General features: G+C 40.6%; 2 protein-coding genes and 2 non-coding genes across 4 annotated transcripts; all 4 read right to left on the bottom strand.

The window, feature by feature from the left end:
• Positions 1 to 3,974: 3,974 nt before the first annotated feature.
• On the bottom strand, positions 3,975 to 9,868 carry LOC149274317 (peptidyl-prolyl cis-trans isomerase E-like). Its single transcript, XM_089505622.1, has 10 exons — positions 9,838 to 9,868; positions 9,437 to 9,535; positions 9,113 to 9,156; positions 8,619 to 8,645; positions 8,405 to 8,486; positions 7,879 to 7,979; positions 6,402 to 6,525; positions 4,953 to 5,138; positions 4,141 to 4,283; positions 3,975 to 4,043 (listed from the first exon to the last, which is right to left on the bottom strand). The coding sequence occupies exons 1-10, from the start codon at positions 9,866 to 9,868 to the stop codon at positions 3,975 to 3,977; spliced, it is 906 nt and encodes a 301-aa protein (XP_089361748.1).
• A 3,103-nt stretch (positions 9,869 to 12,971) lies between these two features.
• Positions 12,972 to 23,881, bottom strand: LOC149274318 (polyadenylate-binding protein 4-like). Its single transcript, XM_089505621.1, has 13 exons — positions 23,689 to 23,881; positions 21,115 to 21,308; positions 20,887 to 21,002; positions 20,281 to 20,420; positions 19,923 to 20,017; positions 19,635 to 19,772; positions 19,389 to 19,484; positions 18,768 to 19,128; positions 18,557 to 18,673; positions 17,979 to 18,097; positions 13,618 to 13,711; positions 13,385 to 13,515; positions 12,972 to 13,058 (listed from the first exon to the last, which is right to left on the bottom strand). The coding sequence occupies exons 1-13, from the start codon at positions 23,879 to 23,881 to the stop codon at positions 12,972 to 12,974; spliced, it is 1,881 nt and encodes a 626-aa protein (XP_089361747.1).
• Positions 19,213 to 19,343, bottom strand: LOC149274319 (small nucleolar RNA SNORA55). The gene has a single exon (XR_016279433.1). It is a non-coding gene; the product is annotated as a small nucleolar RNA SNORA55 (small nucleolar RNA).
• On the bottom strand, positions 20,582 to 20,711 carry LOC149274320 (small nucleolar RNA SNORA55). The gene has a single exon (XR_016279434.1). It is a non-coding gene; the product is annotated as a small nucleolar RNA SNORA55 (small nucleolar RNA).
• Positions 23,882 to 25,492: the final 1,611 nt, after the last annotated feature.

Genomic DNA, 25,492 nt, shown 5'->3' on the forward strand with positions numbered 1-25,492 from the left:
TGTCTGCAATTAATGAAAGGCCAGTTGTATAGACAGATAAAGAGTATGTGAACATGAGAATGGGCATGTTTGCTGAAAAAAAGCTAATGTATGATGTGCGTATAACGTTAGCGCTCTCTTTTATTTGTTTTAAAAGTCAAATTCTGAAAGACAATATTCAACTAAATAAATACAGGGCCAGACTTAGAAGCCGATGGCCTCTTTCATACCTTGAGCAGTATTCACTGCCTCTTGACTGTTCCCAGGAAGTAAAGAAGCCCATACTTTATAGCTTCTCAACATCTCTGCAAACATAAAATGGTGCTTATTAAGTTAAAGTCCCTTTCTAGCCCAAAGGTGAATGTGGCGGACGTTATTTCAACCTCTAGCATGTCGTTATCACACGTCACACAACACAACTCGGATGTGCGCATCGGCACATGCCTTCTTCACACAAACTGAGACTTTGCGGGATGGTTGTGGCATTTGGCACTTGTATATACAAAATCCATGATGTTGTGAGGAAATAAACAGGTCTGTTTCCCCCGCACTATTGTTTGGAGGAAAGATTTAAACACTAGCTCTGTTTATCTGTGCATGTGTATATAAAGTCCCAAAGATTTGTTTTTGTTTAAACTCTGGTGTTTTACTTTCCAATACTCACAGGGACGTTGCTTCTTTGCCATCAGCCCATTTTCATATCCTGAAAAACCCAAGCCAGCCTCGCTGTGGGCTCATGCTCTCAGTTCTTAAAGCTTTGCGATTTAAGTGGGCCAAAAACACAAGGCATCTGCTTAAAGCCCTGCCAAGCAGAAATGTAAACGACTTTGGGGTTTCTTTTATATATATATATTTATTTTTTTATTTTTTACCTGTTTCTGTATGCTTTCATTTAGAAGCATTTAGTTCAGGAGGTCAACCTGTTCAAGCACTGAGAAAACCCATTCATACAAGGGCTGGGTAAACAGCATTTGAAGCATGAGGAGGAAGCCGATACAGAGCGCAGCTTGTTAGCCAAGAAAACAGTAACAAAAAGACACAAAACACACACTTACTGTGCTCAGAATCAAACACGCCTCGAGAGTTTGTATAACACACAGCGAAATACTATACTATACTTGGATTCAGATTAACCCAAGCAGGGGCAAGAGGTTAACCCTTTCAGCTGAAGGACAGTAGCAGAAGTTATTAACTTTTGCAATGCAAGCAGAGCAATAAGAGGATTTTTCCTTTCAATGAGTTGGCTATTTGTCTGGCATTTTAAGTTTTAGAGTCATGGCATTTTACACGACTCTCTGCCGTTTACTGTTAAAAATGTTAGGTCTCGCTCAATTAAGTATTTATTATTTAGGCCTCACAATGTGGACATTCTTCAAGTTTATTCGCTGACAGACACCCCGTGCAGTGCAGCACTAACCATACTACAAATTGTACACCCGTAAAGTTTTACAAATATTTAACAGAAAGTATAGCAGAGTAACACTATTGGGTTATCAGGACAGCAAACTTCTGCAATAATCATAAATGAATATAATTTAAGTGTGAACCAAGGTATTTTGGAACATTCCAGTCTTTAGTGAATTAGGTCAAATAATATTTTAAGATTTGTAGACCCTACATAGAAACAGCTTTCAAGAAGTACCATTACTCGCAACTAGCGTATGCACTACGGATGGGGAGACACGTTATGCCAATTCATATCTCTGGAAATTCTCTATGCAAAACCTTAGATTATTTTCTGAAGAAACTACGCTTTATCTTTTTGAGGATAAAAAGCGGTGCTGTATACCCTAATGTAAGCTCACACTGCATGATGTTGTTTTTTTCCCTTTTTGTTCAATGAAACAAATTGAATGTATCCTTAGAATAAAAGATACTGGCACTAAGTGTGATGAAATTGCAGTTCCACTTCCACTGGGGCTTCTATAATGGAGCACCAGTGTCACATGACCTTCCGGTGCTCAGACATAGAAGCTCCATTGAAAGCGCTGGCCAGAAGCAGGAGGTTGTCTGCAAACTTTGTGCAGACGCTTACCGGCTGCCCCTACTAGACACCAAAGGTCTGGAGCACAGGGGTAAGTGTGTGTGTGTGGGGGGGGCATATCAAGGGCACAGTGGTTTATAGGGGGTTATATAAAAGGTTTTTTTTATCTGCACCAATTACATTATATGGAGGAATATGTGATGTTAAGGGGGAAAGAGATTGCAGGCATGGAGGAAGACCATTGTTTTATGTTCCTTCATGCCTGCCCTCTCTTTCTGGGGCCCCTAACGTCTCCAAGCAACATGTGCCACCTTCACCATTGAACACACACACTCAATCTGACAACACTTACACATACATCATGCAAACATTATCAGTGTGGGTTAGAAAACCTGTATGAATCCCTATGCTAATGGAGTGTAATCAATGAAATGGTATTGGAGATGTGTTTTAAATCTACTTTGTCTTATAACAAAAAAAAGCAAACATTTTAAGCTTGTTGTTCACAAGAAGCACCTGCTGATACGAAACATGCCTCGCATAAAAAGAAATCTCAGATCTACAATCAAGAATTGTTGATTTGAATAAAGCAGAAAAGGGTAACATAGTTTACATACTTATCAGTCCACAGTTTGACAAATTGTCTATAAATGCAAACAATTTAATACTGTGGTTACTTTTCCTAGAAGTGACCGCCCACTCAAAGATGACTCCAAGGGCAAAATACCGAATTCTCAAGGAGGCAAAAAATAATCCTACAATAACAGCTAAAGGCTTGAAGGAATCATTGGAAATGGTTTTACCATACACAAAACATTGAGCAGCCATGGACACTATGGCAGGACACAATGGAGAAAACTGCTGCACGCCATAAAAAAAAAAAACAAACAAAAAAAAACACCTGAAGTTTGCCAAAGAGCACCTTGACCACTCCACAAAGTTACTGGGAAAATATTTTGTAGACAATGACCCTAAACATCAAAGCAAATCTACTACAAAATGGCTTAAAAAAAATAAAAAATCCACCTTTTGGAGTGGCCCAGTCGTAACCTTAACCCATAAGAGATGCTGTGGAATAACCTCAAGAGGGCCGTTAACACCAGATATCATAAGAATGTGGCTGAGCTTAAAGCAGTTCTGTAAGGAATATGGTCTTAAATTCCTTCTGAATGTTGTGCAGGTCTGCTTCTGGGGGGACTGAGCCTCAGGTGCGGTGTGATTTCGTGTTTGAAGTTTGACCCAATAACTATACCTTTGTATTCCACGAATATTCGGCCGTTCTCATGTTCTTTTCGGGCGCGTTCTAAGTGTTAGATTTTTCCCTCCGTTTTTTGCAGGGGTTAATATGGGGTTAACACGGTAACAATATGCAGCAGCTTTGGTGCCAGGATTTTAAAAGTCCGTAAGAGCAACTCTATTGTTCGCCGGCAGGGGACTCCTCTGGAGGAGCTCCCCGCTGGCGACCAATAGTCACTCTTAAGGACCTTTAACTCTTGGTGCAATCCTACAGATTCCCGTTCAAGTTAACCCCCTGTGATGCTACGTAGACAAGGTAGGCTAGAGGCAGGGACCCCCCATTCATTTGTGAAAAGGAGCTCACATGGTGACAGAATTGTCCTCAGACTATGTTATCAGTCTATTAATTAAAATGTTTGGGTAGATCTTAAATACACAATGCATACAAGGCATTCTAAGAAATTGTATTTATGTTTAAGCTATATAAAAACACATTACGAAGAGAACATATAGTCCACGTAAACACTGCTTGTGCAATATTAGCACCTAATTTTTAATGATCTTGGTCACAGCATATTTAAGAAAGGTGTTTAAAATAGCTTCAAATTAGACATCATTCAAGAAAATATACAAAAATGTATTTATTTAACAATGAAAAATGTACAAATACATTCAATAGCAAAAGCAACATCACTACCACTCAAACCAAAACGGCCTCTGATGTTATGGTTGGGCGGTTAACTATGAGCACATTGTAAAACGAGAGTCTCAATCATCATACATACTCCCCGCAGTCTGAAATTATTATTTTCTGTTTCGGTTTTCCATCTTTGTTACCTTGAGCCTGAAATAAAATAAAAGTTCACCCTTAATACTCATGTGGGATAGGATAGAAATTATCAAATGCATAGGTCAGTCAGAAACAAAGCTGGAAAACTTACCTCCATTAACCGAACCACGTCGATTCCCTCCATCACCTCTCCAAACACTACATGCTTCCCATCAAGCCAGTCAGTCTTGTCACATGTGATAAAGAACTGTGAACCATTTGTATTGGCCCCAGAATTTGCCATTGATAGCAAGCCTGCAATAAAAACAAGAAGAATTAAACACTACATGTCTGACAATGGTAAAAGGAAAAAGAATGGTGATGCTGGATTGGCCTGCGCAGCACTTTTACAGTGTACAGTTTATAGGTAGGACTGGAAGAATAACACAATGGCTTAGGAGCCTCGTCTCTTCTAAAGGAGTCTGCTTCCTCGATTTGCTCTTTTGGGGTTGAAATCCATCTCAGGTGTGCATTTGGAAAAAGTAATATATTTTAAGCACTATCCTTAACATAAATGAGAAAAAAATAACCAGACATAATACATGATGAACAAGCTAAACAAAATCACGGAAAATCCCAGATCTACATAAAAAGAAACACATTTTGAGAATTCCCCTGCAGTTTTATGTTCTGCATTCTGGTGTTGCTCCGATTTTAACACTCAACTTTAGCACCTATATTTAAATTCAATGAAGAATTAGAAACGTCACCTCTAGTACTCATGACTGTCCAAACCCTTCCCCAAAAGAATTACTAAAATCAAGTAAAAACCTTCAAGAGGAATTAATAAATACACCTGTTCAGGTTTATTTACTCAATGATCTAAACAGAGCAGCTGATGTTTAGCACTATCAATTTAAAAACCAAGATCCAGAAGAAAAAATAATTTCACAAAGTAATACAAATGTAACTCTTATTACACACCAGGCCCTGTGTGTTTCAAGATGAAGTTCTCATCATCAAACTTCCTGCCATAGATGGACTTTCCTCCCGTGCCGTTGTGATTGGTGAAGTCTCCACCCTGGCACATGAACTGTGGGATGATTCTGTGGAAGCTACTGCCCTTGAAGCCAAATCCATTTTCGTGTGTGCACAGACAGCGGAAGTTCTCTGTGTGTCACAATAAGGGTTAGTACTTCATTTATAAACCAGGTTACACATGGAAAAAAAAAATAAAGCAAATACCTGCTCTACATTAAAATACACTATAGACTTTGAGTTATGAATGAACAATTTGGTCAATGCACGTTTTAATATCCCCCCCCATAAAATTACAAATAAACCCAACATTATTGGTCTGTACAGATCGTTAAATGAAAGTTGAAAACAAAAACAGAGTGTGTGTGCGTATATATATCTATCAACATATACTGTAGATAAAGAAATAAAACAAAAAACAGGAGAAAAACCCTAATGTGCTATTTTTTTTTTAATTACATATTAGGTATGCACAAAACAGAAGCACAGCAGTAGCCAACCTTTGCTAAATAAAGCGTCATGGGTCCAAAAAAATGAAATAGATTAAAATGGTAAGCCATTTATTATTGTAAAATGTTACCATTAAAAAAACTCATAAGTCTCTACTCTTTATTTGAGATATTTGCTTTGACCCCTTTCAATGGCATTTTGCACCAAAAAGATGAAAATTACACATGGGGGGGGGGGGGGAGTATGCTTAGGATTTCTTTCAGAGGATAGGTGTGCTTGACATAAAAAGAAATCCAGTTTCTGTTCAGCAGTATCTACCACAGTACAGTAATACCTCAAATACGAAGATTTGTTTTAATTTTTTATATTTCTGTAAAAATACTCCCATACAGAGTTCTCTATTTTTATATCATTTTTTTTTTTTCAATTGTTGTTTTATATTTTGGCGGTACTTTTGATGTTCCCCTCGTCTCACTCTGATCTGCCTGATCAAACGGCAATTTCCTCTGGATGTCTGGACGTTTCCGCCTCCCAGTGGTTTAAAAGGCAGTCTGAATTAATACAAATCTGCAACTTAATAGGGCAGGTGTAATTTAAGCGAGGGGAATTAGATGATATACATTGCATACATTTGGGTTTTTAAAGGCATAGCTATTGCTTACTTTAGTCTTCTTGTAGTTAGATGTATATTTAGTGTACTGAACTGTATAACGTTGATTTGGGAAAAGTGAGATCATTTTGAATTTATTTTTTTCAGATAAAAATAAAAATGAGATGTTGCGCTTGTTTGTGCTAATCTGGTGGTTAATTTAAAATAACAAAAAAAGTAAAATTGTTACGCAAGTAACAGTATTACCAATTAACTCTTAATTCTATATGGCAGGTATCTGCTGTTATTAAAGTTCATTGGTCAACGTTATCTACGAGCCCACAGGATTGCCTTACCTGCCGTCATTGGTACAATGTCAGCTCGAAGGAGGAAGCGGATTCGTCCAGCAGGCTTGTTTCCTATCTTGATATCCATGTACACCTGGGGGTTTGCCCGTACTTTTTTAGCGGGTGGTTCTCCCTACAAATATAAAAGTATAATGATACATGAGACAAAAGTGTCACTTAAGTCGTCACATCCCATTTCCTACTTCAGTAAGTACCTGAATAATCGGCTTGGCTCCCTAAAAGAAAATGCTATATGTGGGGAAAATAGGCAATCCTATTTATTTTATATAGATACAAAAGAGGTTCCCTTCCTTTAAGGACCACAAGAAAAAGTTAATTTCTAATCAGCTTTTGTAAGAAGGATTTAATCTCCCTTTCCAGCTGGATACGGTACCTGTTCAAAAAGTGCATACATTTCAAACTTGGTTGGGATGAGGGCAAACACATATGCCTCTCATGAGCTGCATACATTCTACCCGGATAAATAAAGCATGCATAAGGCTCATGGCTGGAGTGATTCACTAAACCTACAATATCTGGAAAGAGTGCAAATCAAGCGACACAAATCTGAAAAATTCTACAGAACATGGAAATTAATGCAGATAAAAACCATTTGGACATCTAGTCTACCTGTTTATTTGCCTCACTATTCCACAAAAGTAAAGGCTGTTTTTTTTTGTCGACATAATGGTAATGTTACACGCCTCAGAAAACAAAATTAACTTAAGAACAGCAATGGCAGGGAAGGGGAATGTTGTGATGGCAAAGAGTTGATCAGCCAACAGTGATGGCTGAGAGGAGACCTGTGCCATCATTAAGTGGTACAGTGTAGAGCCCTGCGCGGGACTACTTTTTTAATCCCGCTCCCGCGGTTTTTAATCCCGCTCCCGCAATGTGGGTGTGCCGCTCCCGCCACATTTGTGGCCAATCATGCCCGCCTCCTTACCTGATTTCCCGCGCAGCTGCCCTCGAGTTGTTCCCTCACGGCGTCTCTTCTCTTGCTCCGCCCAGGAACAAGGCGGAGTCACAGGAAGTGACGTCACATCACGTGACTCCGTTTTGTTCCTGGGCGGAGCAAGCTAGGAGACACTGTAAGGGAGCAGCAAGAAGGCAGCCTTGTGGGACTGCGCGCGATTACCGGGACCCGCAGGTACAGTGCCTGACCGCACGCTCCCGCCCGCAGCCCCAGCAAGACCGTCCGCGCCCGCAAGTTTTTTGGCGGGTCTGGCGGGACCCGCCTCCCAGTGCAGTCCTCTAGTACAGTGTTCTATTGCATGCTGTGACGCTGTAATCCCCAGGGAGAGGATTTGTTTGGCATTTGGGCACAGGTGATATACAAGGAATACATATGGGTCCCATAATGAAGAAAAACAAACCTATAATTTTTCCACACACAAAAAAAAAGAATAAAATGTATATCAGAGAATGTCACTAGTGAATGCTATGTGAAAAGGACACTTCAAAGTTTGTTGGCAGACGCTAGTACCTCTTGTGCTTCAGGTTTCGGTGCTTCCGTAGTTTCACTTTCTTGATTTTCTTCCAATGTTTTTCCAGAGAACTTCTTTAGCCAGTCATCATCAGACCAAACTAACAAAAACAAGGAGGATATTACCCATTGCAGCTTAGCTGGCAAAATTTGCAATATAATTTACGATGAGCAAATTTACAACCATAACATGAATGTGAGCGTCCCCTTAAATTATCATTTTCTCCTCTTTGTAAAGGCACCAAATTGTACAAATTTCTCCCGTACACACTTGCCTAACGACTTGCTCGCACTTACATTTTACCTACAGGTTAACTATTTCATATATTTTAATGTGTATTATTCATTGTTGGTGCTTTATTGGACACTGAAGTGACTCTTTAACATTAAATTAAGGTCTGTAGCCTTAGTCTGTAAGGTTAAATGTCTGTAGCACGTAAAAGTTTCACAGATCGTAGCTCCCAAGGTTTTTTGCAGTCAGCCTCTAATGTTTTCTGTATCCTTAGCATGTTTTACTAGGACTTACCAGCCTTAGAAGACCCTTCTTTCAACCTCATGGGTTTAGCCAGATTGACACGTATTGTTCTTCCAAACAGCTCTGACTCATTCTAAGAAATGAAAGCAATGGCATTAGTTTCCATTTCCAAAACATATCCTGAGCCCAATAGGCAAAAGAAAACAACAGACACGCCGTTAAACAAGCAATGTAAACGGCAAGAAATAAGGTAAGCGATCCATACCATATTATCAATAGCAGCAGCGGCATCCTGAAAGACAAGATAACCATGTTAAAATGTGACCAAGAGTCACAGAATCACGATAATTCACTTTTAACTGTTAAAACGCAGTAACAACATTAAAATGTGTGGTTGGCAAAGCAGGCCTAGACCGCCAACCATTTATTAATTATCGACATAGCATCACTATATTCCGCAGTGCTGTACAATTGGTAAACAGGACATAACAGTGTATTAAATAACAATTTGGACTTACAGAAAGCAAAGGTAAGGAGGGCTAGGTAAAAGTGCAAATATTGTAGGTGGCCCAGCCACACCAATGTATCCCAGAATGACCACAAAAGACATTCTACATATATGCTGACATTCCAGAATATTTTTTTTTTTTTTATTTGTTTTGCAGGCAGATCAGTAAAGTAATTGGAAATAAATTCAATACACAACAGAATGACATTTGGAATCCAATGGGGAAAAATAATAAAGGATTTAGACGTTACCTCTGGGCTTTCAAATTCCACAAAAGCAAATCCTCTGTGTTTCTCTACAAACATAAAACAGTACCGCGTAAACATATAGAGATCCATATTAACATTCTTTACGTTACATTTCAGCCATCATACGAACTTTCATGCACAGTTTTGGGTCACCTTATACCCTACATTGTTTACACCAAATGTCAGACGGATTTATCAGAACCCTCTCAATAAATAAATTAATTAAAAAAAACATTCAGGACCTCAGACGTCTCTTCTTCAGATGAAAATCCCAGTTACATGCCCATTCTTGAGATGTGACAAAGAGGAAATGCTAAAATCCCTTACCAGTTTCATAATCAAGAGGTATCTGGATGTCAGTAAGATCCCCAAAAGGAATAAAAGCTGCATGGAGAATCTTCTCATCCACCTCTTCAGCCAGACCACCTGCGGATTACACACTTCTTTATATTAATCAAATATAATATAATATGAAAATACATTTTTAACATAGTGATCTATTACTACTCGTATACCACCTGCCAAAAGTGATCGTAATAAGTTGATGCAAAGTACATTTGTTGAAAACCGATGTTTTGAGGATATAGTTCCATTAATACTCAGCGACGTTTGGCATTAAACAAAATAAAGTGTCAAAACACAATGTTTAACTACACAACAGAACAGCTAACACGTGAGACAAGCCACGAGATTCATTATAATTAAGAAATAAATATGGCAAAACTAACCCACGTACAACACCCGCTTGGTAGTCGCCATGTTGCATTGCCCTATAACCTTTACCCTCTAACCTCAAAGAAGCAGCCAATCCCATTGTCGCTTGTGCGGCACAAATAACGATAATGACCCCGGGCTGTGCGCCGGCTGGATTTTTGTTTCTGCGTGATCAAATACAATAAAAAGTTAATCTAACAATGTGAGGTGAGCAGAAGCGTTACAACGGAAAGGGATTTGGAAAGATTCTTTATGAAAATAACGTACTTTTATTTTCTGTCGCCGGAAGCACGCGGCCATCTTCTTGGTTTCCAAAGCTTGTATGCTGGAATGAATATTATAGCTCTGTTTATATTGAATTGCTACAAAGCTGTGGAGCAGAATGTCAAATGGCCACATTGAACACGAGGAACAAAAAGGTTTTGGCACGTATTGTGTGTTGTATGTGGTTAACCAATGTACTTTCCAAACAAGCTGACCCCGAGGAGTTTACATTAAATAAGAGGTTTTACGTTTGATGAACGTCATGGGAGTTGTAGTACTTAAAAGCAGGCGCCCCAAATGTGTAAAGAGGTAGGCACACTCTCAGGCAGATTTATTTTCTTCTAATACATTCATTGCAAAAATAACAATAGATACAGTTACAATCTGAGAGACTCCTCACTTATTCTTACCCCTGAGTAATTCACAATAGTGATTATGAATTAATTGCTTGAAATTATACATCTTCTCTCCAAAGCTAACATCACAATGTTTTCAACATTTCATCTGTCTTTGCATGCATGAAAGTCGGAGGTCTGGAGTTATACAATAAAGAAAAAAAAAGGAGAAAAGAAGTAGGGATAGAAGAGAGGAATATAGAGAGGGGTTGGGTTTACTAAAGGAGAGCGGCCATTGTAGTGCTTCCAACGTAGGGCGAAAGGTATGGATTCTTGCTAAATGTCCGAGCTTTAGCTATTTTGTTTCCACGTTCCCCATATGGTGTTCGCAGCGTTTTAATGTTCCTGTAGAGCTACTGTACAATGTAGCTTTTCCATAATAAGAATGTGGAGACTTTTCATTTCCACTATTGAGGTCAGGTCCGTAGATTCCCACCGTCTTGCAAGTATTGGCGGGAAAGAGAATTTGACCTATTTTCTTTTTAATCTAGGACTATTGACTGGAAGACCATGCAGAAGGGCAGGTTCTGGTGTGGCAGGTAAATTGTGATTTGTTGTCTTGTTAATTAATGAGGTCAATTTCCAGAATCAAGCTAGAATCAGCCATGACCACCAAATGTGTATAATAATATTAAATGTACTTTTTTGCAAAAGTGCAGTTTCATAACTATAAGTTGCGACTAAGTGGTTTTGAAACATTGAAGCAGATAATGCGGTCAAGAACCACAAAATTTCATGCAAATGCGGAGTCAACTTCATTTGGCTCCTTGATTAAACACTCTGCTGCTGTCCCTCCTGCAGGGGGACATGATGGGCTATATCATGAGTGACACCAAACCTAGAATTTTATACCAGCGATTGTATTTATGGTGATTAGTTATGTGGATGGTGGTCACCTGTGTGTGCATGTATTTTTTTTTTGGCAGACTACTCCAAGCAAGATCTGTCAGGTTTACAGGTCTACAAAACAAAGCAATAATTCAGACCCAGAAAATACCACTCAAAAAAAAGACAAATATTAGGGATTTCATCACACTATATCGACATTTATTCCTTAGCCCGTTACTATGTCAAAGTACCCCAAACTTGGTGAGTCCTATCTAATTTTTCATGGCTAAATTGCTTACCAAGGAGCTGAATCCGCAGGACTGCTTTGCATTTAAACCCAATAAAGACTTTCTAGCAATTTTACGCTGCTCAACACTGTTTGGTCAGAACTTGCAAAATTGCACAGCACAAAAATGTACACGATAGAGGAGCAGACAACCTGAAAAGCTTAAAAGGTGTAAATAAGCAACCTAGATGTATATGCCTCTTATGCTTTTTGGGTTGTGCGCTTACATATTTTGTATAGGTTACAGGTCTGTTGGACACCCTGACTCCCATGCATAAGGATGCTTGCCCCTGCAGTCTCCTAACATACTCATTGTCTGTTGAAATCCATGTCATCTTCTTGAACTTCTCTGTTGAGCAACCTAGACTCTGCTTTTAGTTTAAAAACTTCACATCTCTGAAATCTCTAGATCTACCTGCAGGACCACCATGAGAGCACTTGTACCGGGTCCTTTAGGTTTATGTCCACACACAAATTAATTTACATATTGTCAGACCTCACTCAGCAACATCCACCATAGGATTTATTGAATGTGATTGCACCAACACCTACATATATATACTTAGTGTGGATGTCTGTTCATGTAATCTTACTGTGGTGGTGTATTTAGGCTGGGGGCCACCAGGCCTTACTAAAATCTGCCTGGCAACTAAGTAGTAACCTTTTGGGACACAGCACCATGTTCTTTAAATGTATTGTTTCATTACCTGGAGTGTAAAATGGGTGCAGCTTTAGACACTGTGAATATCACACTTCAATCACATAAGTAGATAGTAAAACAGATTCTCAAATCATTTTATTATTCCATTGGAAAACAGATCCATGATGTCACATTCAAACATTTTTCATCAAACCAAACAAAAATCCAATCCCTATGCAATCTGAAGAACAATGTCAGGTTTTCCATAGAAAGGATCCCAAGAGCATAAAGCAATGTAGTGCATAGACCTCAGGTTTTACAAACAAGACGGGATCTCCAGCCAAGATAAGCAGCATGTGGAGGGGATGAGACTTACCAGCCACTTCCCCAAATCCTCACACGTATTGAGAATTTGGCTTCTGTGTTCCCTGTGAAGAGATTACAAAAGGTGCCATGTTATTTCACTGCAAATTAATTTCCATTAAAAAACAGAGAATATAAAGGAAGGCCGGTTTACTAAAATTTGTTGTCATATGACTGCAATTTGGAGTATTTAACATTACAAAACTATTGTTATAAAGCCCCATATTATGTGTACAAAGTACAACTAAATACCTGAAACAATAGTTACATGATTGACTGTGAGGATTCAGAACTTTTATATTAGCAAAGAGGATGACGCACCTCTCATGAATACAGTAGCTTAGGAAGAGCCTACTTACAGGTCAGCCTGGTTCAGGAGGTAGCAGCAACAATCCCCACTTTCTGCACCGCTTCTTTTTTGGCCTGGTGAGCTTGTAAAACAGCCACCGCTTCCTCCACCTAACAAATTCCAAAATGTATAAGTACTTTATTGGATAATAAACAATTATATAAACATACTTAACTCTACCAGTATTTGTGAAATATGAGTAACAACCAGCTGAGAAATGCAGTTTCTTAAGACGCCCAACATTTGCATCTGAAATAACCGACTTAGTAGTGTTAGCCAACGAAACAAGCAACGGTGGCGTCATCAAAGGGGAGGAATATAGAGACGTGTATCAGAATGTGTCAATATGTTTTAAAATTTCAAATGATTGTTCTCGAAGATTTTGAACATATAGTGTTGGAAATAAAGAAGTACAGGTCTGCTTATGGTTCCTTACCTTAGATCGCAGAGACTCAGGGGACTCTAGCATGTGCAGGAGCTCAGAATTATCTATTTCTAGCAGCATGCCTGTAATCTTTCCTGCAAGTGAGGGGTGCATGGCTTGAATCAGAGGGAAGAGTCGTTCTCCTAAACCAGAGGAGAGTAGTGAGGTTAGCCTTCAGCTGTTTCTATTCTTTGGCTCCCACCACTTGCACCATTTTCTTTAACAGAAAACCACATGGGACTCACCCAACATCTGTTTCTGTTCCTGGGGTGGAGCAGCAGCAAGCATGGAAGCCGTAAGAGGCTCCTGTCCTTGCACATGGACAGCTGGTTGTGGGGTCTGCGTGAATAAAAAAAATAAAAAAAGTCACATTTGCCCTGGAAACACGGAACAAACCTTTACTTCTTAGTTTATGGATTCTCACAGCTGTGAATAAACTGTGATTTTTCAAATTGTGTTGATTTTAAGAATGGGAGGGCAGCAGATCGCAGAAGTAGCACTTAAATATCAGTACAATTTGATCTAACCATAAAGTTATTTTCTGTGCCAAGATGTACTACAATTATACTCAATGAATGAAATATAACAGCTGCAGACTATTTGTTCCCAGTAGGGACGTTCCCAATAGGGATGCTGCGGGTTCTCATAACACACAGAGCAGATGAGTTTGGTTTATCATAATAATAATATATAAAAAAAAAAAAAACTCTTGTTGCTTAGTAAACCATTAATCCACCTAAATCAGAATTGAACTAAATCTGAATACACTCATTTGAATATTTCAGTTGTATGATTAACCCATTATGTCTTACTGCAACCAAGCAGTGTTGGTTTGCGCAGCGAAACATGTTTATTTGTAAGACTAGACTGTAAGCTCGTTTGAGCAGGGCCCTCCTCACCTGTTGTCTGTTAGTCAATTTGTTATGTTACACACTACTTGTTATGTCCTGTCTACCCATTGTACAGTGCTATGGAATTTGATGGCGCTATATAAAACAATAAATAATAATATTTGCTCAACCGAGAGTTAGCAGGAGGGTTCAAATCCTTAATCACTATATTAACCCCTTCAGTACCGGGACGTACCTGGTACTTCCTGGTTAACAGTCACCGGTAGACCGGGACGTACCAGGTACGTCTCCTCCAAAAAACGCCCCCACATCACCACAATCGCGGTGATCGTGGGGGCGCTGCTGCTGCTGTCTGCCCAGGAGTCCTGGGCAGACAGCACAGCCTGTCTAAGCCCGCCCCCAAGCCCACGATAACTCCCACGGAGTGATTCTCTAGGCAGAAACTGCGATTGCAGAAAAATCTGCAATCGCGGTTTCAGCTGCCACAGGCAGCTTCAGGGAAGGGGGGGGTATTGAATGGGTCCCCACACAAGTGTGGGGACCTGATCCAACACCCCCCTGCTGCCTGATCGCTCCATGAGAGCGTCAGTGCAGCGTTAACCCCTTCAATGCCGCGATCGCGGCATTGAAGGGGTTAATTCCCGTTTTTTTAGGGGGTTCTGCTGCTGGTGGTCTGCCTGGAAGCCCAGGCAGACCAGCAACAGCAAAAACGAGCCCCCAGAAGTCCTCTGATCAGTCCTGTAGGACTGATCAGAGAGACTCCTCCCCTACAATCTCCAGTCTATCGGAGATTGTGTCCCAGCTGCCAGAGGCAGCTTCAGGGACAGGGAGACAGGGTTCTTTGGTCTCCACATGAGTGTGGAGACCAGACTCCCCCCACCCTTCCTCAGTTAACCCCTACCCCCCTCTTCCTCAATTAACCCCTTCAATGCTGCGATTGTGTATGACCCCCATCGCAGCATTGCAGGGGTTAATATTAGTCCCCACAAGCTTGTGGGGACTAAATATCAATCAATGCTGTGCTTAAATGGAGCATCAGCATTGAAAGAGTTAAAAAAATTATGTAAAAAATAATAATTTAAAAAAAATAAAAAAATAAATAAATTAAAAAAAATTAATAAAATAATAATAATAATTAAAAAAAAATAACAGCACTGACCTGAAAGTCCAGGGTGCTTCCAGGTCAAATGCTGGGCTGATCAGATCGCTCCTGGCCAATAGGAGTGATCGGATCATTATGGCAGCCCACGGATGACCCTGCTCTACAAAGAGAGAGGGGTCATCTAGGGTAATTATGAAAAAACACAAATTATTAATAAATGAAAAAATCATAATTATTACCTGATCACTTGTCGGTGACATTTTAAGTCGCTGATTATTGATCGGTCTCCCTGATTGATGTCAGCGGCCTAAACCTGTCACTTACAAGTAATCTGATGAAAAAAAATATTTAAAAAAATGTAAATGCGCATGTTCCAGTTTTGCCCTCATAGTTTCCTCAAAAAATACATGAACCATGCATGTGAGGCCTTGTTGGAACCGGGGGGTGTTGGTGAACAAAATGTGGTGTTTTTTTCCAGTGTTACACATATGCTGTGCAAGAAATAAATTGCAACATTGAAATGTATTTGTTAAAAACGCAATAAAATATATTTTTCCGTGAACTTTGGCAGACATCAGTGAAGAAAAGGCTAGCTGAAAACTGTCAGAACTACCCTAGTTGAACTCCTTGGCTTGTCTACTGTTCATAAATATATACTTTTATGGGGTAATTTACAGCAGGGGGCTTCCAAAATGTCCCAAATGGGATATGGGCCCAGGAAACCAATTTCTGAAAATTCCAAATGTGAAAACGAAAATGCGCATGTTCCGGTTTTGCCCTCATAGCTTCCTCAAAAAATGCATGAACCATGCATGTGAGGCCTTGTTGGAACCGGGGGATGTTGGTGAACACAATTTGGTGTTTTGTTCTGCAGTTGCACATATTCTATACAAAATATAATATAAAATCTAAAGCAACATTGCAACATATGCAAAAAACCCCAAAAAATATAAAAATACCTCAAAATTTGGCAGCAATTGGCGATAAAATCCCTGTTTGAAAAGTGTCAAAATGACCCTAGTTGTACACCTTGACTTATCTACTGTTCATAAACATATAATTTTGGGGGGGTAATCAGTATCTGTGACAACTATTGCAGTTATTAGACTACCATGCCAAATTTGAAAAAAATTACATTTCAAAAACGTGATGCATGCCTTGCAATATTTGCCCATATACTGGTCAAAATAGATAAAAATCCTGGCCATGTTGGGTGGTTTCCAAATCAGGACAAGTTAATGAATATATTTGGGATAATTTTTTCCCATTGGTTTAATGTGTGTACAATTTGTATGTATACAAAACTGTAAAAAAATGCGTTTTTTTTCATTTTTTTCCCCACTTTTTCCAGTTTTTTTCAAACAAAACAATGTACTACCCAGCTTACTATGGTTTCAAATGAAAGCCCTACTTGTGCTGAAAAAAACAATATATGATTTGTGTGGGTGCACCAATTGATAAGAGAGAAATTACAGTTGAAGAAAGACATGGCAAAAACACAAAAACGGCTCCGGTCCTTTAGCGACACGTTAGTATCAAAATCCCGGTCCTGAAGGGGTTAAATAATAAATTGTTGGCACTATATAAATAAAAGATAGTAATAATATACACACTAATGAGCCAACTACAGTGAGCTCCTCTTGCCCTGCCTTAAATATCTGTTAAAAACAAAAGGAAATCCGAGGATTCTTCTAACACTATAGTGGGTATAGGTGAATGACGACATTCTAGAAGTAATCAATGAAGATGAAATCCATGTGGATGACGGACATTCTTATCACTCATTGGGAAAATAAGTTATAGCGTTTTGAATACTATGCATCAGGAGTCCCTAGAAGCATTTCTTGTTCTCCACATGGAGCCTCGCTTTTAAATATGATTTTATTTTTTTTATGAACTCCAGTGCAGTTCACTGCATGGAAATCAGTGCATACATTAGTTATTGTAGTTGGAAAATGAGGCTTCTGCTTCATTTGACTCCTCATCGAGTTACCTCAAAGTATGGAGCATACACCAGCGTGCTCCTTGTACATGCCAATTGGAGATCTAGTCAAGAAATCAATTGGCACAGCTGCAGCCAATCACACGTATGCTAACTGAACACTAACGTTCTGCTATCGCACATGTGATTGGGTGCTGCTTTAATGACCTCCCTTAAACAGTGTTATGGAGCATTCTAATGCTACCTAGTTTCAGTGGAGGTAGAGAGAGGGGGTTAAATGACACACAAGTCTTATTTTCTGACTCTAAAAGCTAAACATTGCATGCAGTAAAATACAACAGACACCAACATATAGTTTTTCATCTATGTTGACTACACACTCTAAGAGTCATTGGTTTATTTTGCATAAAGGGTCTGGAAGTCTTTGTTGGTTGAATAATCAAAGATATTTCCACAGTTTACTGAACTCACTATAAACACGGGTTACAGAAGAACCACATGCCTACATAGATGAGCTGCACATTTAAAATTAACCAGTCTCCCTCGATGGAAAAGATGAAATGCTTTATCGGTTGTGTTATAAAAGAATCACGCAATCCTGCAAAAAGTACAAACACTAAAGATTATTGGTATTAACGTTAGTAAACTAGCAGATCTATCCCTTAAGGAATACAACAGGGATATCGTTTACGTTCCTTTTGGTTAGTGTACCTGCATTGGTTGCACTGCTGGAAGTGGACAGCGCGTGTATTTGTACGGAGGCACAGCACGAGGAGGGGGAGCAGAGACAGGCGGTCGAGGGCCTATAGTCTGAGTGGCTGAGGATACCCCTACAAAACAGACATGCTTGAAAGATCATAACATAATAGGGCTACCCATTACGTTGCAGTCAGAACAACTGTGAAGACTTTTGGGACCACCGGAAAACTGGTTAACATTTTCTAGTATTCCGTAATATATGCAAACGGAATTTGCTTACTGCAATCCCTTTGCGATTATGTACATGTATAAAAAAATGCAAGTTTAAAAACAGGTACAAGACTACATATTTTATACAGATTATTATAGCTATTCCTCTTCAGTAGATTTTAAAGTTGGCTATGTCTCTTTTCTCCTCTGGGCACACAGGGTTGCTAGCCAAATAAACGCTACAGGGTAAAGTACTTTGCAAGTATCTATGCATCCTCAAACAACCTAAATATGTTTGTGTTAAAGTTATTGCTACAGCACAGTTAAAGGAAGAGCAGGTATCAACCAGCTTTCAATGCAGTAATTATATTTTGTCTTACCAACTCTCTGGGTTACAGTTGGGATGGCACGGGAGCCCTGAGTACTGGAAGGCGTCAAGTGTCGTAGTGACTGGCGAGGACCGCTCTGCCGTAGTGTGTTTGGAATGGGCTGGAAACCTAAGTAGGACAAGGTAATAGATTAATGTAAATTGTGCACTGTTGACTGTACTTAAAACAAGGCCAATAGGAATGCGATACTCAAGCAGCACACCTTGCGGACGTCCCGCCTGTTGCCAGCGGGGACCAGGTCGCATCTGAGGCATGTGATTGGGTGCATAGTATGTAGGTCTGCTCTGAGCTTGAGCTACAGCTGGCACAAAGTATCCCCCCGGAGCAGGTTGAAACTGGTTCATAAGCGTGTTGGCAGGTAAGGCCCTCATTCCAGCTATGCGTTGCATGTACTGATTGGTGAGATGAGCTTTGCGTTCTTCCTTTCTTTGAGCCAGTGCTACATATAATGGCTTGGATCCAACTATCCTCCCATTCATTTCAGTCACTGCTTTAGTGGCTTCCTCTGGTGAGGAAAAGCAAACAAACCCAAAACCTTTGCTACGGCCATCTTCTAACATTACCTAGAAGAGGTTCACAGAGAGAAGAGCCAATAAACAAAAACAAAGAAAAAACATGGCAAATTATCTCCAAACACAAAAAAATACATGTGTAGCAGAGGTGTAGAGACAGAACACTAGACAAAGTATGCGCTGTCTGGATTTCCTCCGTCTTTTCTCTAGCACCGATAAGCCTTTCCCCGCACCACACAGCAGAGTCAAGGATGAGTTGCCAGTGCTACATAAACACATTAAAATGCCACATTTCTAAATAGATTTCTCACCTTGGCACTAGTGATTGAACCAAATGGAGAAAATTCCTTCCGTAACTTCTCATCATCAATGGTATCATCCAAGTTTTTAATGTATAAATTCACTCCCTGAGAAGACAGCATATGTTAACTCACAGACCTGGCCACCAAAACATTCATAGGCAAGAGAGGCTGTGATATAAATCAATAGATTACAGAAAAAAGGTGCAAATTCAGTGACGACAGATGATGTAAGTTATATTGAATATCACACTTAACCTGATAGCGGCTGATCCTCTCTTGCTTTAATTGCTCGAACCTCCTTTTCAGCTCTGCTTGACGTTCCACCTTTTTTTGAGCTCTTCCTACAAACATGATCTTGCCGTTCACATCCTTTCCATTCATATCATCTACCGCCTGTCAAAAACATGTGAGTTGATTAAAGGTCGCTCAAGGGAAAAATTACAATCCTTTCCTGACCACACAAAAATTTAGCAGAGCTCCCCAGCACCTGGCTCAATCTTGCAGACATTTTGTGTCTGCCTGGTCCTCCAGGGGAGCTCTTACCTTATTGGCATCTTCGTGCTTTTCAAAGCTGACAAAGCCAAACCCCTTGGACTTGCCACTGGGATCAGTCATCACCTTAACGCTCAGGGTCTTCCCTGCAGCCAAGAGACACCGGTTACCCGCAGAGGTCACAGGGTCACAGCATGCAGGGGCACGGCACACGCATGATACCAAGCGCCCGCATGCGCTAGCAGAGTCAGCTTACCCATGGCATAACAACTGAAAATAAAAGCCCACATGCATGGGCAGAGCCACCGAGCTCACAAATGTATCCACTGCACACACGAAGCCAAAAGCAAGTGGCCACGTGGGAGCATGACCTAGCGTGAAGGCAGAGCAAATGACTTCACACAGTTACCGTATTTGCTGAATGCCTCTTTCAGTCTTTCATCATCCATGTCTTCCCCGAAATTCTTGATGTAAACATTTGTGAATTCCTTGGCTTTGGCTCCAAGTTCCGCCTCTCGTTCCCTGCGGCATTTGAACCGCCCAACAAACCTTAAGAGGAAAAAATATGCGTTATTTATTGCTTCCTTCTTGCATAGGGTTCGGCTGTTCCCAACACTGTCTCCTACCTCACCAACTTATTTACCAGCTACAATATATATACATTGCGCTCTCACAATTTTTTTGTCAAGTGATTCCAGAACAAAAACAATAGGTGTAGCAGAGGTGTAGTGACGGAGTGCTAGATAAAATATGCACCGTCTGGATTTCCGCTGCATGTATCTCGCACTGATTAAACCTCCCTCCGCACCATACAGCAGAGAGAGGATGAGTTGCCAGTGCTAGCTACTAACCCACAGGGAGTCATACCATTTTCCTATAGTAAACCCCAATTATATATCTATACATATACAAAGCATCACGTTAATTTGCAGATCCTTATTCACAAGCCTTTTAAATAAATTATCGTCAGATCCTGTCCCCTTTTACACCCAGCCCAGCACACAGGGTCCCTCACACTTTGCGATCGTTGAGCAGCATGCCATTCATCTTCTCTATGGCTCTGTCCGCAGCGTCCTGTGTCTCAAAGTGCACAAAAGCATACCCCTTGGAGCCATTCTCATCGCACACCACCTGCAAGAGAACAAATGCCTGGAGTCAGCGTTAAACCTAAAATACTGCAGTATACTACACATGCTAAAGAGACCATCAACAGAAATACTAAAATAGAAGTAGTCAGACTAACCTTACATGAGAGAATATTCCCAAATGCTGAGAAAGTATCATAAAGTGCTTTGTTGTCTATTGATTTGTCCAGGTTCTTGATGAACACATTGCCCACACCAGATTTTCTTAGTGACGGGTCACGCTGGGACCACATGATGCGAATAGGTTTCCCTTTGATTACATCGAAGTTCATAGTATCCAGGGCCCGTTCGGCTACAAAGAAGAGAAAAAAGTATTTGAAGGCAAAAATTATGTGTACTATAGTACATAGAATGTATAGTACATAGAATGTGCTCTCTTTTAAAAAGGGAGTGATGCCAATAATTTTCCTCTAATAGCATACATATTCCATCAGTTCTCACTGTCACATTTTAGCAAATACAACCCAAAACCTCTGATACCTACCCATGTCTATGATAAGGATTTTGGCGCCCAGAAATCATTGCCTGGTGCCTAGGGGACTGCTGTCAAATCGTATGACTTCAAGAGCCTGCCCTAATATCAGTACGTCCAAACCCTTTGGCTGCGCTCTCTGCTTGCACGCTTAATTAGTGAGCACCAGCGATATTATGTCCCAATGCTCAGACACAGCCAATGTGTGAGGACCACAAGGGTGCAGGAGAGCTGTCCTGGGCCATTTGCATGTTGGAATATAAAAAAGCAAACAAACCGAATATAGCAACAGAACCATTAAATCTAGATGACTAGATCTCGTTTTTCATTGGCTTTCACTACAGCAGAGGCATTCTACAGAACATTGTAAGCGGATACACAACAGTTAAGTTAATAAATGTATCCATTTTAATAGGTTACGTTTTCCTCTTGTTTACATTCTTCTGCTATACAAGTTTTTTTTTATTAAAAAATAAAAAGGAACAGGAGCGGTCAACACTGCTTACCAAGGGAGGTAAGGACTGTTTGGTGATCAGGTGGTAGAGATCCGGAGGCTATTAGGAACAGCAGGACACAACATGGAATCCAAAAGAGTCACCTACTGATCTATGGAGCAATAGTTTGCTGAAGTTTAGCTTAGCAGAAAAGCGCAGACTGATTGTATAGCCGTTACCTTACTAAACACCTACGATTTATGAATGCTCTTGTACCTTCAAGGCAGCTGGAGGTGGTGAGTAATTACATACGTATAGGCAGTAATGACTATTTAACATTTGCTCTCGTTTGCATTCTTGAAAACAGACCTTGTGGAGATGAGTATTTTGTTTCATGTTTACAAGTAGTAACGTTATCTAGTTATAGTCTGATTTGTTAAAGTAAAATGACAAATACCTGGGTGAGCAGGTGACAGATACTTAGCTGACGGGGAGAGAGACGAGGTTAAAAAACACCAAACTGATTATGACTCAATAACTGGTGGGTCGGCGGTATACGTTTTTATGTTTATGTTTTTTTTGTTTTATGTTATGGACTCTATGATCATTTTTTCTCAAGATGGTACCTTTTGTTATTCCCTTAGTCTGCAATACTCCACAGATGATGTGTAGGCTTCGACGGGGGACGTCTGTTACTCCTTTCGAATTAGGTGCCCTTTTTGTTGCACCACTCTTTTAATTTAGGATACATACACATTGTACCTCTTATCTGCGCAGGTCTTGCTATGCCTACTTGCTGTATATTTCACCATATGTAAGCACTGCTTATACTTCTGTATACCTGTCGGAATTTGTATCTCTATTGTTTACTTTCCATGTCTGTGGATACTGTCATGCATTTATTGTACACAGTAGGGACACAATATGTATATAGGTTGAACTTGATGGACTTTGGTCTTTTTTCAACCTTATGAACTATGTTACTATGTTACTATGTTACCATCAATAAACGGAATTTGAGTATTAAAAAAAAACACAAAAAAAAAAAACACCAAACACTAAGCTATCAAAAGTGCCATTCCTCCCATAAACATTAACGGCCCTTTCTATTATGCTACGCACAAACATTTGCAGATGCCATTGTATTTTTTCCTGTAAAGATTTAATAACCTAAAAAGTCCCAGCAATATTATGATCAGCACTACGGAATAGGATGGCGCTATACAAAACAATAATAATACTCGGCACTGATGGGCCAGGCTTTTGGAGCAGGTTTTCATGGATGGGACACCCAAGTAGAGCGCAGCACAGCACAGACCACGCATGGAGTGGCAGCTGGCATTTAGATGAGTGTATTTATAGCTAAAACATGTTCTATGCAGCAATTACACAGAATGCAAAGGAAAAGTGACATGCATGCCAATGACCCCACTCCCTTCCTTATGGAGATGGAAGGGAGACATCTACAGAATGTTATATCACAAAATATATATTTTCCCAAAAAATAAACTTGATCACAAACGCAAAATCCCCTTGGTTTTTTTTTTTTGTGTATGAAGGTTTCTTAACGATTGGGTGCCCTTGTTTACTGCCAGAAACCTAAGAACCACTCCTGTCCCTGTGATACCATAGAGGAAATTGGTTCAAAGCATTAAGCATTGGACAACTTGAGCCAACTCTGGCAGCAATGTAAAGCGTCCATATTTAATGTTCCCATAGATTACACAGACCGGCGATCATACAGACAAACTCAAATCCGGACTCACCATCTGCAGGCTGCTGGAAGTTGACATAGGCGTATCCCAGGGAGCGGCGGGTGATCATGTCCCTACACACCCGGATAGACAGGACAGGCCCGGCAGGACTGAACTTCTCATACAGCATGGCCTCCGTTACATCGGGGTGCAGGTCACCCACATACAGGGAAGCCATGGGATAACTGCTGGCGGCTGCGTGCATTACCCTACTGGGGGTACAGGGCCCGCTTATAGGGAGGGAGGGGGTCTCCACAGGAGACACGAGAGGAAAGATTTCTAACTACAACGGTGCCCTGTAATAACAATATGGAAGAGCAGCTTAACGCGAACTAACAGGGACAGCTTATCCCGTAATTCGTGGAAGGGAAAGGCAAATTGCACTATGCTGAGGTCTCAGGAAACAGAAAGGTGCAGGAGACCGAAAGCTTGCAAGAAAGGATTTATCTTTATGATTTCGGTAAAACGGACGACCCGGTGACAGGAGGAGAGCCGGATATATATATATTGGGTTGATAACGTGTGACCGGGTATAACACGGTGAGGTCGTGCCTGACGCTTGCTTAATGTATGACAGGTATGCCCCCAAAAGCATTTGTTTAATGGAAATTTTCACCCTATTACTTTTGTTTACGGTGCGCGAGGAACGTCCGGTTACTGAGGCCCGGTCACCGTCAGCTTCTGCAGCTCAGGCCGGCTCCCCGCTCGGCAGCGAGGACAAGAGAGACCGTAACAACGTGGGAGCGTGACTTTTATATCTGGGTCAGAGAGCCGCTGGGCCCGAGCAGACAGTACAGCTACCTCTGGCGACGGCCCACCAGTACTACCGTTACACTGCTGCACTGACCTACCTGTGAAGTGAGAGACACATTACAGTTGATTAGGGATGACTAAAGTAAAGAAAAGAAAGGCATTGATAAAGCCTGCAACCATAGGGCAGGGTGCCATGAGGTTGTGGGGGCAAATAAAGGTCAGGTTATAATTGTTAGGTATAGGCTGTGGGGTCAGGGAAAGGTCAGGTAGTTGTATAAAAAAATGTGAAGCTTATGTAAGTTTTTATGCGTTTGCGCATGCGCTAGCGCTTTGCCGCGTTTTTTTAAGTGTCTCGTGCTGCCGCGTGCCTGCCTCGCGGGTGCTTTGCGCTGCGCAATGGGCGGGAAAATCACCTATAAATAGGGCCGTTTTTGAGGGGGCTGTTCGCTTACCTGGCGAACTGCTGAGCCGATACTGCACTGACCTCTGAGTCTGGTGAGCAATGGCGAGGTTGGTAAGCTGAAGACTCCATGGAGGAATTAATGAAAATGCGCCCTCCCACCCACCCTGTATTATATTGTTTTGTATTCTTTGTCGTGCCTTTTATCGGGGTATAGTTACCCTATAACTTTAGGGTGAACTGTAAGTTTAAGTTATGCCGGCTGGCTTTTATGGCGGTTGGCAAGATTATGTGATTTCCGTCGGATGCCCTGGGCTTGTGCCAAGGGCTTGTTATGTTTATGTTACAATGGTTGCAAAGTTATTTCGTTACATTGGAAGTATGTATATTTGATAAACTAAATAAAAGTCCACGGCCTGTTTCATCCAAGCATGGTGTTTGTGTTTATTTATCAATGTGTGGTTTATTTTGTATGTGTATATATATATATATTTGTGGTCATTAAGCTTGATGTCCCTTACAACCTCATGTGTCATGGAGGACTCTGTGGAAACTACGCTAGTAAACTACGCACCAAGATGCTTCTTTACTGGGGTGATAAGAGATACAAAAGTCTTCTCATTTCTCATGACTTGAGGGACATTTCTTTATAGGTAGTGTCGC

Source organism: Sceloporus occidentalis, unplaced genomic scaffold (assembly GCF_023333645.1).
Source record: "Sceloporus occidentalis isolate IW3139 unplaced genomic scaffold, rSceOcc1.0.p SCAF_336, whole genome shotgun sequence".
Taxonomy (NCBI): Eukaryota; Metazoa; Chordata; class Lepidosauria; order Squamata; family Phrynosomatidae; genus Sceloporus; species Sceloporus occidentalis.

Bases quoted from the DNA above. Each gene is read 5' to 3' on its own strand.
- LOC149274318 (XM_089505621.1), bottom strand. From the start codon at position 23,881: ATGCACGCAGCCGCCAGCAGTTATCCCATGGCTTCCCTGTATGTGGGT. The intron at 21,309-23,688 runs GTGAGTCCGGAT...TCTTCTTTGTAG, and splicing joins CTTCCAGCAGCCTGCAGATG to CCGAACGGGCCCTGGATACT. The intron at 13,712-17,978 runs GTACACTAACCA...TTATTCACGCAG, and splicing joins CAGCAGTGCAACCAATGCAG to ACCCCACAACCAGCTGTCCA.
- LOC149274317 (XM_089505622.1), bottom strand. From the start codon at position 9,868: ATGGCGACTACCAAGCGGGTGTTGTACGTGG. The intron at 8,487-8,618 runs GTATGGATCGCT...TTCATTTCTTAG, and splicing joins CTGCTGCTATTGATAATATG to AATGAGTCAGAGCTGTTTGG. The intron at 6,526-7,878 runs GTACTAGCGTCT...TTATATTTGTAG, and splicing joins CGAAACCTGAAGCACAAGAG to GGAGAACCACCCGCTAAAAA.